General features: G+C 47.5%; 4 protein-coding genes across 4 annotated transcripts; 1 reads left to right on the top strand and 3 right to left on the bottom strand.

Annotated features, from left to right (window-relative positions):
• Positions 1-50: 50 nt before the first annotated feature.
• Positions 51-1,319, bottom strand: ALT_9525 (Zn(II)2Cys6 transcription factor domain-containing protein; the record flags this gene model as incomplete). The annotated part of the gene is made up of 1 exon (XM_033559980.2): positions 51-1,319. The coding sequence occupies one exon, from the start codon at positions 1,317-1,319 to the stop codon at positions 51-53; it is 1,269 nt and encodes a 422-aa protein (XP_033415871.2).
• A 580-nt stretch (positions 1,320-1,899) lies between these two features.
• Positions 1,900-3,456, bottom strand: ALT_9524 (FAD-dependent oxidoreductase; the record flags this gene model as incomplete). The annotated part of the gene is made up of 4 exons (XM_089600636.1): positions 1,900-2,212; positions 2,291-2,604; positions 2,663-3,231; positions 3,291-3,456. The coding sequence occupies 4 exons, from the start codon at positions 3,454-3,456 to the stop codon at positions 1,900-1,902; spliced, it is 1,362 nt and encodes a 453-aa protein (XP_089455133.1).
• A 1,894-nt stretch (positions 3,457-5,350) lies between these two features.
• Positions 5,351-5,749, bottom strand: ALT_9523 (uncharacterized protein; the record flags this gene model as incomplete). The annotated part of the gene is made up of 1 exon (XM_089600635.1): positions 5,351-5,749. One exon carries the CDS (start codon positions 5,747-5,749, stop codon positions 5,351-5,353), a length of 399 nt encoding a protein of 132 aa, XP_089455132.1.
• A 1,528-nt stretch (positions 5,750-7,277) lies between these two features.
• Positions 7,278-11,820, top strand: ALT_9522 (uncharacterized protein; the record flags this gene model as incomplete). The annotated part of the gene is made up of 6 exons (XM_033559977.2): positions 7,278-7,325; positions 7,381-7,490; positions 7,545-9,102; positions 10,240-10,288; positions 10,361-11,196; positions 11,380-11,820. 6 exons carry the CDS (start codon positions 7,278-7,280, stop codon positions 11,818-11,820), a joined length of 3,042 nt encoding a protein of 1,013 aa, XP_033415868.2.
• Between the last annotated feature and the right edge of the window lie 1,031 nt (positions 11,821-12,851).

The raw sequence follows: 12,851 nt of genomic DNA, 5'->3' as shown, positions 1-12,851 counted from the left end.
CCCAAGGTAAGATCTGCAGTTAAATGTAGGCAAATATTTATTCAAGAGCTCTAATTATCACACATGAAATTATCAAAAGTCGGAACCAGCTCATTTGATGTTCTTTCTCGTACAGAGCCCAATCCTTTACACGCCACCAGCAAAAGATGCCTAAACTCATCCACTTGAACACGTCCTCCTTGCTCCCAGTCAGTCACAAATTCATCATACGAAATGACTCCTGAGATTGATTGCCCAGGGCTCTGCTCCCTTTCATAAATGAATTCCTCCCAGCAAAGCTCCGCGTATGATTTGGTCGAAACCGGCAGCCCAACCAGATATTTGATATAGTCGCATCTTTGGAACTGGACCACCGAGTGAACAGCGCGCACCAGATACGAAATCACGATGAGTCGACGAGCACTTTCGCAAAGCAGCCAGTCATTCAAATGGCTCTCGGAAAAATGTGAGTCCAATTGTGTCTTGTCTCGAGTCGCCTGGCGGCTTGCTAGTTCCATCTGCTCTAGGTCGGCAGTGCCTTGCGCCAACATACGGTCTAGTTGGCGAAGGAGCGGTTTGTCGTTGATGCCACCCGCAAGGAACAGGATGTAGTAGAGAACCAATGCTTGAATGTGATCCAGTTGGTCTTGCAAACCTGTGTGCGTTGGACTACTTTGTCTCATGTTATTGACGGCTGCGTTCAGGAGTTGATGGTAAAAAGGCTTTCTCGTGGGCTTGGATGTTCGATATGCCGCGCAGACCCCATACGCTTCGCGCAGAAGAGGGGGAAGATCTGATGTGCGATCAACTAATGACCCAGAGAATGGCATTGCGCCCGTATCCAAGAAGTGGTCAACGTAACCAAGGAACGTCCTGACGCAAAATCCCCATGTTTCGCTGTCATGAACGCGGGGCCAGAATTCCAAGACTCTGCGTTCGATTCGGGGTAATGCTGATGTAAAACCATCTGCTGAGCTGGGAAGAGGACGCCAGCCTGACGCCCCTTGAGGAAAGTTCCAGACTTGACTGGAAGCCATAAGGCCCTCTAGGGACCACATTGGGTTAAGAATGTCATCTCCTCGATCGGAGATCATGGATGGTTGTATGGAGTACTCCACTGCAGCAAGTTTGCATGTGCTCGAGCGCGTGGGATCGACCTCGAGACTGGTCCCTACATGGACATCTAGTGGTGCAGTCTGGTCGCCCCTAGCCAGTGGAGGCGGATATGGATAGTGACACGTAATAGATTTCTTGCAACAGCGAGTGCAGCTGGGTACCCCATGATCACACCGACGCTTGGCAGCCACACATGCTCGACATGAAGTTTTGCGGAGTGACATTGCGATTTCTACAGCTGGATTGGAAGACGTTGGACGCTGAAGTTATGATGGGGGGTGTCTTTTGAGGTTGGAGCTTATCCGTCATCGCGGACAAAAGTGGGCCAGCGGAGTAAAGTGGGGCCTGCGTTCAGCCAATCAGTATAATGGGAGTGATGATGTTGTTGTCCCATGCAGGGCAACATACTGGACTAGTTATATAGGTGCTGCTGACATATGCCAACAGGGCTCTATGAGACGTTCTTTTCCAACAGTCTTTTCATTAAAAAGCAGTGATTATCAAGTCAAGTCATCGCTCAGGATGTTAGAGATCTAGCACAGGAGATACCGCAGGATCGATGGTCGAATGTAACCCATGAATGCCGCTGCATCGTTCCCGATCTTGATGATCAATATGTATACAGGTTCAGAATGTATATTCTCCACTGTTATGTGCGTCATGGGGCTGAACTGGGAGAGTCTAACCAAGGTATAACGTCAGAGTAAAACAGATGGAGAGAATCATACCCCGTCTAACAAATGTATGTGCAATGAACAAGTGCTCAAGAGCAAGGTATTCCATAAGAACACCCAGGGCAAAAAATCAAGACCAGTCGCCTCTGTCAACGACTGGCTCGTGTCTGTCCGAAGCGTCCATAAGCTCCTTGACAGTCCATGGCTCGTATCTGTAGCCCGGCGGGGTATTGGTGTTCTGGAAATCCTTGCCTTCCAGAATATGACGAGCACAGCTATCGTAGTTCTCGTATGCATACTGCTCCGGGTTGTGGCGCATAATCCAGTTTGCAGTAGTTTTGCTGAGGATATCCGGATTCCTGGCAACCTCGTCCCAGTCTGTGTTGTGGAACTTTTCTCGGTGGTGAAAGCCCATTTTCTGGGCACACGACACGCGCTCAAACCTGCGTAGCATAAGCATATTGCCGCCTTCTATCTTGCACTGGGATGAGGACTTGCCTTAGATAATTATGGACCCTTACAGCCAAGGGAGCTTGGTCTTCCCACCTAACTGTAGGCAGGTCGCCAGAGAGTACGCATCCTCCATGGCCATTGCCGCTCCGCTCCCCGAAGTGGGTAGAAATGAATGCGCGGCGTCTCCAAGCTGGATAACACGAGCATTAGGCGAAGCCCACTTGGGTTGTGGGTTGCGCCACAACAGCTTCCAGTCTGTGCAACGGTGACCTGGGGTTGCCTTGACAAGCTCCGTTAAGAAGGGTTCCCAGCCGGCGATGCACTGTAGAGCAGTATCGGTAGACACCAACTTATCCCAATTCTCCTCGGCATTGTGGTCGTCCTACAGGACAGAACGGATTAGCCATTGCTTTTCGGAACAGCAAAATCATCAGACATACCTTATGTGTCAAAATATAGCATATCTGTCTTTCGGTTTTGCCGACCACCATATGTGCTCCAGGACCGATGTGCAGCGAAGCACGATCCACATGGCCCTCGAACTCCTTTGCAATGATTGGATTCTCCAGGGCTGGACCCGCCGGGAAAGTCGCCCTATAGCAGGCAAAGCCCGAGCTGATGGGCTTGTCCTTTTGCCCCAGGACCAAAGGCCATGACTTCGATCCAACACCATCAGCCGCGACAACGATATCTGCCGTAAGCTTCTGTCCGCCCTGTAGAACGACGCCTCCATGCGTGTCACTCTCGAAGTATTCATCCACCGCTATATCGAAGTCCACTTTGATCCCCAGTTCCTGCACATAGTCCCAAAGCAGACCATGAAGCTCGGAACGGTTAATGGCTGCAGATTTATTTTCTCCATCACCAATAGGCCAGCTCCCAATCCAAGTTCCATCGAACTTCTTCACGTTTCGTTGGGTTTTGTAAGATATGGCCTCCAATCTCTCGAAGAAACCAGGCCATTTCTTGACGGTATGTAGGGCATTGCATTCTACCAAGAGTAGATCCCCTGCCATGATAGAACCGTGAGACAAGGCACTTCAGTGCATACCTGGGATGCTAGCTTACCATAACCTTCAAAACCTGGCCGTTTCTCCAGAACCCGGACCTCATGACCCTTGCGATACGCCTCGATGGCAAACGTCAGACCACCGATTCCACCACCCACGATGAGAATGGAGAGTCCGCTGGGCGGATAGCGGTTCATGATAATATATGTTTCTAGGCTTCCCATGGCTGTTATCTTCCAGGCCTTGATATAAGTGTGATCAGGGCAGACCTTTGTCACCCTTTTATAGCCATGGAGGGTGTATGCATTGATCCCATTACTTGGACTTCACTTATTTCGGAGCGCAGCGGATGAAAAGAGGAACAGCTTCTTCAAGTGCACCTTGCGGTCTCGCACTTCACCCCACTAAGTATGTTCCATACTGTTTCTCAAGTGGATCGACTTGACTCGAAGTGCATAAGCGCCCGGAGGCTATTTCTGGAACGCACATTGCCGATTTGCAGAGTAATAGCTTCTAGATGAAATTTCAATGTGAAGTGGAGATTGGTTCGCATTCCCGATGTGGTGATCGATTTGTTTGACTCCAGAAGAAGTCCACACGCTGCAACTGCAGCTGATATATAATTTACCTTTATACTTTCGGCAGGACCCATGGTGACCAAATACGCCTGGTCAGCCTATCTTGCATTCGTTTCTGGTCCATTCAGGCGTTATTGTGATTATATATGAGCATAGGTTAGTCAATCAGACGACTGCCAGGATAGCATGCATGGATTTTATGTAAATGTTAACCCATCACATCTTAATCGATACGACTCTCGTCGTACTGCTATACCTCGATGTATCACTTGTCAACAGCTATTTTGGAGTTTTCCCGATCTGAAATTGGGCCCGGTTGACCCACAACGGTCTAACTTCGATTTTATCCACATGCAACTCCAAGCCGGGAACCTGATTCCGTCTCTTCCGCTGAATAAGCTGCTTGTATTCTACACAAGTAGTTCAGGTTAACTGCAACAAAGGAACTTGCATACTCGCTCTGCTCTTCCGCTGAATAAGGGGCTGTGTCAGGGCCCACTTGTTGTTAACAATCGCCAGAGTACTCTCGAACATATCCAACTGCGTGGTAAGCCTCAAAAAAGTTGACGAACATAGGAGTCATGCTTGAATGAATGAGCTACTGGGCTGGACTCCCCTGTTCCACGCTGCTCTTTCACTAGAGTTACTGGGGTCCTTGTGTACTCTACATGCCAATTTACGCAGAAGCGCGAAGTCTGAAAATGTACAAGAAAATGCATGGTAGAACAGAGGGCTTACGCTGATGGCGGCACTTGGTACATGAATAAACAGAAGAGTAGCGACAGTATATCGCTGGATACTCATCTGAACATAGATTCCCCCTTATTCCCATCCAAACCCAGTCTCCCTACTTACCGTGCTGGGCATACTTGCTCCTCATCCGGATCCGTTCCCCGAATTTGTACAACAAGAAAGGGTATGGCGCAAATACCACGGTCAAACAACTAAGCAATGTACAAGCCTAACCGACACCTAGATTATGGAAATTTGCGCCGCAAAATAGGGGAAACCCTCCACCGAAGGATGGTCGTAGGAAGTCATTTCCGGCAAGCACTGAGGCTGCGTATTTTGGATACGCCTGTGCCTCGTAGCAGAAAATGCTGTTGAAGATAAGATATCCCCCGAAGGAGAATAACATAGAAGCAAGGATCGGCACAATCCAGTGAATGCTTGCAAAGTTTCCGGTCCACCCAAACCAGAAAAGCGATATGGGTAGCCACACCGCTCCAAAACATGCTGGAGGGAGGTGTTCTTCCGGAGAAAGGTGGCCGTTCGGGTTGATGTGTTTGGACTGCCAGCGATATTTCCAAAAGAAGTACAATGGAAGAGCAATGAATACTGCCCTTATCATGATACCCAGGAATGCCAGGCCAGTTTTTCCTGGATTAAAGCCGTGTTTTTCTTCAAAGACAATGGGAAAGGCTTCGAACCAAATGTACAAAATTCCGTAAATATGAGCGATGTATAGGCTCATAAGAACGACAATAGGTTCAAGTAAGCAAAGGACAAATGCACGAACCAGCGCTTCAAATAGGGCATCCTATTTCGATCTGTAAGTTACCACATTTTGACAAAAAGGGCCTCCACGCAGCCCTATCCTCGAAGCCACCGGAGCAATCTCAGTCTCAGCCTCGGACGCATATCTCTGGTCGCCTGTGATCCGGCGAATACGACGTTCTCGACGACTGAGGATATTGGGGGCAAATGTCTCGGGCAGGAAGAAGAACAGAAGCACCAAAGCAAAGCCAGATATCCAAAGCAGTTCCCAGATGGTCCACGTCCAACCCTTGGCGGAAGAGGCGAAGCCTCTCACCAGAGGCCCCAGCACTGTAGCGGCAATGGCAAAGCATGCCCAGATAGCAATCATATAGTCGCGGATTCTGGGATCCCACATATCCCCCATAGAGGCTCCCCCTGTTGCAAGGACGGGCGAGCCCATAAGCCGGTTATGAATCGAAATGCTAGGAGCATTCCAAAGTTCTCGGCGTGGATCACTCCGAACTAGAAGAACACAAACACCACTAGTGTTGCAACATATATCGGACTTCGTCCCACTGCCGGAAGCTCTGACATTGGTGCCCATATCATGGGACCTGGCCATCATTAGTATTCGCTAATTTCGATCCGATGTATTTGAAAACAAGGAGCCCACCCAGTCCATATCAGATCACAAATGGCCTCAGACCAAGAATTCCTGCTTCCCTACTCACACCGAATTGCTGAGCCACACCCGGTATTCCCGGTGTATGGTAGCGGAAACAATATAGATAGCGAACATAAGAAGGCAAATAAGTAGGCTAACTAGGATCTTTTTGCTGAAGCTCCAATTTTGCGGATTCCATTATCATCAGCCCGGAATCCTGTATTCTTGAAGGCAGTCCTACGTCGCTATCACCCGCACAACCCCAACCAATCACTTTAGGCAATCCATCCTGTATCCCACGCCATGGACCTACTAAAACATTTTTCAAAGGGGGCCTTTCCCGCCGGCTATACTGTGATATAACCGTGTACAAGGCATGCTGCTTATAAAAGCCTTTGCTACTAGTCTCCATCATTACTTCCTCCTGGTAGGCATCTGGCGTTTCTAGATATTTCCGCCAAGTTAAACCATCCATTTCTTCCAAGTAATGGAAGAGCCGGTAATCGCTAAAGAAATGAACTAACTTGCCGAAAGCTGAGTCGTGAATTGTCCCCATGTTATGTTGGAGAACCCTTGTCGATTTAAAGACCCGAATGAGTCCAGCTTAAATGCAGCAATTTCAATGCCTGGGGGAGTTGTCCTTCCATTACAGCACAAACGTCATCTCATTTAAAATCCCAAAAACAATGAATTATCACGCCATGTGGTTTACATCTCGCTGCAGAGAGGTTTCCCTATAAGGACAATGTCATATGTTCCCGCTATCCCAGTCAAAGGTGGTTTTATTGAGACTGATTTCAGTGATCTTTACGTTCGGGACAGTCAGTCCTCGATACATAATACCGCTGACATCAGGACCTCAAAGGGTCCATGAATCATCCGTCGCTGGTCCGTATCTTTAGTAAAGTTCAGTGGCGGGCGGTTGATCGTCTGTAAGGTTTTGTGGGGTTCGCTGATATCTCGCAATGCTCCACATATCGCAGTCTGGGTGCATGAAAGTTTCTTTTAAATGCCGGTGGTGTGACGCGTTTTCCTCTGTCACGTCAAAATACAGGTATTATCCTTACTCGAGCTGATACATTAGATAATGTTGCTGTGGAATTTTCAAGGCTTTCTTATTGTTCCCTTCCAGATCCTGTGCTTCCGCGTCGTTTGTTGTCACCGTCGCTTATGTTAATACATTTATGGGAGCTATAGGCCTTATATCTGTGGGTAAAACACATAACTGAGATCGCCAGTGCAGGCCATGCGATATGCAATGTTGCATTCCATGATGCACCAAGCGACGGGATGACAAAAAAGTCAAGATCTTATTCTCGACAAGATGGTCACACGCTGGTGGCTTGCGTCGGCAAGCTTCCCTGTTGTTGCGGTACTTTACCTAAAATTTCCGGTTTAAAAGAAGATCTGACCGACGAGGCCGCCAGGGAGTACTAAGTGCATTGGCCATAATGTTCAATATTTGCGCCGTATCCCAAGGATGGCGAGAGATAATTGACGCCGACGGAAGCGTAAGCATTATAGCTCAGCCGGCATGGTACGACATGCACTTCTTTCTTTCGCTTCTCATTGAGCTAATAATCGAAAGCAGGGCCGTCGCACTTAAAGCTGTGTCGCTGGCATTCGCCATTGTGGCCTACCTCGTACTCCTGCTTACAATGATATCCAAACATGATCCGGTAAAGGGGTTTATCGTGACAGTACTGTGCTGGTGCTCCTCTGCTGCAACTCTACTTACTGTCATCGGTGTTATAGCTGGGGAGCATACAACAGTGGACCCTCAGGAGACCCTTCGGTATACGCAAAACTACTTCTATGGCACATTTGCTGCTGGCCTCTATATACTGATTGCTGTGCTGTTGGCAACCTACACATGCAGTGTGCGCTCGGTGCGTCTGACATATGAGGAAAGGCGAATAGTCGAATGTACGAGCATCATCCTGCGAGTGGCTGCTTTCTCTGTCTTTTTGCTTGCGGGGGGTGCTGTATACGCGACTATTGAAGGTTGGACTTTTATGGATGCAATTTATTGGGCCGACTATACCCTTCTGACAATCGGTATTGGAAATATCGCCCCGAAGACTCACCTTGGACGAAGCTTGTTATTCCCATATGCCTCTGCGGGCATCCTGAATACAGGTCTAGTCATCACCTCAATAACGTCATTTACAGAGAATATTCGAGCGCTAAGCATCAGATTCAAGATTGAGGAAGTACACAGCGGCATGCAAGGGCGCCGATCTGTCCACGAGTGCTCCAGCAACTGTCATTGTGACAAGGAGAAGCAAGCACGGGAAACACCAGCTGAATCTCGGTATCCGAGCAAGGCTGACCTTATGAAGTTGCAACACATCAAGCGTGACTTCTATAGAAGGCATCGATGGACGACCTTGATCCTCTCTGGGATCGCATTGTTCTTCCTCTGGCTAGTCAGTGCTGTTGTCTTCCGCCGCTCAGAGAGAAGCCAGAAGTGGACTTATTTTCAGGCCCTCTATTTCACATACACCTCTCTGACAACCATCGGCTATGGAGATCTATATCCCACCAGCAATTTTGGAAAAGCATTTTTCGTGTTCTGGTCACTTCTGGCTATCCCCGTGTTGACTACTCTCGTCGCTGCCATGGGGCAATTGGGGTTTGAGAAGATGACTTATTTGCTGCGCTCTCTTTGGAAGCTTGAAGCTTCGAGGCTGGGTAGGAGGGACACTGATGCTCACAGCGAGGAAGGGAAAAATAAATCACTCCCAGGCCCAGACCTGGTTATTGACAGCAACAGTCATGCCCCAAGTCTCACAGAAGCCGGACAACCATGCAACAATGTACCGGGCAGTTCCGCATATGAAAAGAGCGATGGTGGTGCACGACTCGTCCAAGCGGCTCAGCGCTCCCTTTTGCTCGGCGTGGAAATTGGCAAACTCATATCTGCACTTCAAGATTCGGCTACTACCCAGCTTGATCTGGAGACTGAGTGGGACAGGATCCTTGCACTGCTCCATCCTGAAAACGATGGGTGTCACTTGTTGGAAACCACGTCTCTGACAACCCTATACAGCCATAGAGGAACTGTGCTGGAGTTTCTGGACTCCGACAGACCGGCTTCAGACATCAACAAAGAAATTCTGTGGATGCTGAAGTTCTTGACGGAGAAGGTGTGTTCAAATTTACAGAAGGGCTTGCAGAGAGAGCAAGGCCGCCTTGGTGTTGGGTGCTAGAGTGATTGAATACTCTATATACAATGGTGCGGAAATATATTCATGGTATCACTAGGACGGGTCAATATAAAAATAACCTCCATTTTTTTTGAGTCTAGTTTCCAACATTCGTATTCAATATTCAACAGTTCAAACAAATATAAACTATAACTAAGCTAAAAAAAGTCTATATCTGGATATCGAAAAGAAAGATTACATGAAAGCGAAGTTGCCATAGATATTGTCAAAAGCTTGAGTACAGAAGGGATAACCAATACACTCCCAAAGTCGGACCCCAGCTACACCCCGTTATGCGGAGAGACACCATGACGGTTGACTATAATCAGTGCTCTTATGCGTCATGAGACACAAACAGACCGCCTAGCCTTTAGTTGTGCCACTCCGAAAACGATGAGTAAGTGGCGTATTCTCATGAACTTAAAACGTTGAGCGTCTTTTAACACCACGTTGCTGCCGAGGCAAGTCTGCTCTAGATCCCCAGGGTCAGCGGATCTCTTGTTGGTCTCTGCCCATAGGAGGACAGGCCAGCCACGTTGAATGAACCGTGGCTAGCAGCGATTTGGGTGATCCTGCGGGGCTTATCCGGCATCATATTCATGGGGAGAGAAGCCCGGGCTTTGGAGAACGGTGTGGTGTTTGCGTTCTCTGATGGTCGAAGCTTACGCAGCTCATTATGGGTTGTCCCGCCTCGTCCCCTCGACCATGGGGCGTTGCGGATGATTGCTCGCTCATGAGCACGGGTGATGATATATTAGGATCTTTGCAACAGGCCTCTGGCGCGAAGCTTACGAACCTCCCTTCACGTCTAGTAAATTTAGGAAATGTTATCAGCCAAATTCATCAGCAATGACTTTTGAGGGAAATATAATGGAGACATTACTCCTCCCAGATATTGCTTGCCACTCTGGAAGGCACACTGTTGGCCATCGAAAAGGGATTCGGCTCGGCTTGGCACTAGTTGAACCCGTGGTATTTTTGCAAGGGCACAGCATAGGTGGTAGTGCTTGCAAAGACAAGGCGGCTGTTGTCCGGGGGTCTCTACATATGAAAGTCACTCAACCAATTAAAATCAAGCGGATCTGCGTCTACTTTCGAGGGCTGGTAAAACTAGAGCTATCGGAAGGTCAGTGGTTAATCCATACTGTGTTAGGGTTGAAGCTCGCTCCCTTTCCAATAGGCTAATTTCCTGGCCTAGTGGCGCTTGTGGGGAATAGGGATCTGATCACGTCCGGTATCACCTACTTCGACCGCGGGCAGACAACACAATTAGGCAATGTCTACGGAGCAGATATCTGTCACATACTGGACCGAACTGGCACAGATGCAGAAAGTGGCCAACACATCAGAAACACTGCCGAAACGTCCTGGGGAGACCGATCCCTTCCTCCTAAGTATAATATTGGCGGCTTACAGCAGCCTGGACCCTTGGGGGCCGTCACCAAGAGCGCTCTATTTCCCGCTGGTGATTATCTGTACAACTTCGAATTCCTCCTGCATAATTCCCTCCCGGAGACCATTACTACCGAGCTGATATCTACGCGATACTACCTGGAAGCCCTGATTGAACCGTCTGGACCATTTTCCTCAAAGGCAGTTTGCCAGGTTGATGTCCCGGTCATTCGACTGCCTGCAGAAAACTCACTGGAGCTGGTTGAGCCGATCATCTTCGCTCGGAAATGGCGCGAGCAGCTTGCCTACGATGTTTGCATTTTCGGGAAGTGTTTTCGTCTTGGATCACAGATACCAATGAGGGTGAGATTAACCCCCCTGGCCAACGTAAAGTGCCGGCGGATCGGAGTATACGTGTCCCAGCACGTACAGCATCGTACGAAGGGCCCAACAGGTCGCTTCCTCCAGCTGCCCGCGAAAAAGGTGCTTCTGTTCGAAAAGCAGCCTGGCCTTGCCAGTTACAGCTCCTACCCAGGCAGCACCATGCGAATTATGACAGACGGAGGCAGAATAAAAACCCTCGGAGTCCAAAGCATGAATCTGCTAGGGGACGAATTTGAGACCTCTGAGATCAACTTAGAGGTACAATTACCTCGATGCCCAGAAATGAGAATCAAAGGAAAAAGTCAATGGCTTCACTTCAGTACCAAAGGCGGTAGTCCTGAGGTTAATCATTGGATCCAGGTAAGAACAGTGACACATACAGTATAATGCGATGACAAGCACAATCTATATTCTTGACCCGGGATGCTAACTCACACGCAGATTGTTCTGTGTCTTTCGATAAACGACCAAGACGGTATGGGTCCAAACAAGCCTCGAACTGTAGAATTGACCATCGAGTCGCCTTTCACTATTCTGTCCTGCAAGGCTACCCCAGCAAATATCTATGTTCCGCCATATGCGCTGGAAAATAGGGGAGTAATTCCGTCTTATAACGGCCAATGTGGGTGTGGTGACAGTCCCCGGTCAATATCGCTAGCCTCCAGGCACGAAGCAGAGGCACCTCAAACCGAAGCGAGGGACAATTTGACGTCCTCTAAAGGACAACTGCCTGGAGATATTACGCAGCAACTCAGCTTCTACAGTATCTCTGGCGACATTAAGCAACCCGCTCGAGCCCATTTACCTGATTGGGGCCTTCCCTCTGACGAACTTCACCAGCGACCTGATCCATATCGAAGCAGGCACTGGTTTGGTGGATAACCTTTCTCATATCCTCGGCTTGCCGGTACTTGACTATCATTTCTAGCGCGTGGCCTTCATTGTCTGAGTGATGTTTCTCTCCTTATTGGGAGTAATCCTTTTTTTTTTGCTTTGCTGTGGCAAGACCCTACTTATTCTTATGGAACCGTCTTTCCTGGATAGATAGTGAATATACCCTTGTTAGATCATACGGTCGCTGCCAGTACTATCCGCCAAATCCACATCGTCCCATCTCCGAGGTCCATTCAAGAGTTTGTGAAATTTCATCGCATGCTAACTATTTATTATTAGGTTGTCTGTGGAGGTGGCTGAATTAGCCTAGCCATCATCAAATTTTTTCAATCGGTTGCTTAGGCATTCAGAAAGATATATATTTGAATGTTTTGAATGTACATTCACGAGCATCACACCACCTCCTAACATGGTGTGGTGATATGTCGCACAGTTGTATTTGTGTAAACGTATACCTGGACTTCTCATATTTAAAATAGTTGTAATGAAATTCATTGCACCAAGCATACTACTAATTCCACTTAAATGTAAACCAAATATTGCCAAATCAACACTAGGTCCACTGTGTGATTGAATTCCTGATAAAGGTGGGTATAATGTTCATCCTGTTCCTGCACCATTTTCTATTGTTACAGAGAATACGAATAATAGTAAACTAGGTATTAATAACCAGAAACTAATGTTATTTAATCTAGGGAATCTTTAGATTTTGTATATTAGAATGGACTATTTTTTAAAGAATATATTAATAACAGTGTAATCTTTACAGTATATAATTTATGATATCCAGTATCTAGATTTAATTCTAATTCATTATATGAACTAGTTAAAATGAATTTATAATCTAAAATATGACCTAGTAATCTTTCTCTAGCTATTTTATCTATAATACTATCAGTATTAAAAACATCTCCAACTCTTAAATCTGAATATCTACTTGGTACAAATCTTTAATATAGCCGTGCTTTACATTCTATTAATTCACCTAATTGTCTATCACACATAGGAGGTCTATTACC

This window comes from Aspergillus lentulus, assembly GCF_001445615.1.
Source record: "Aspergillus lentulus DNA, contig: Alt17, strain: IFM 54703, whole genome shotgun sequence".
In the NCBI taxonomy this organism is placed as follows: domain Eukaryota; kingdom Fungi; phylum Ascomycota; class Eurotiomycetes; order Eurotiales; family Aspergillaceae; genus Aspergillus; species Aspergillus lentulus.
This window is presented reverse-complemented; position numbering and strand designations above follow the sequence as displayed.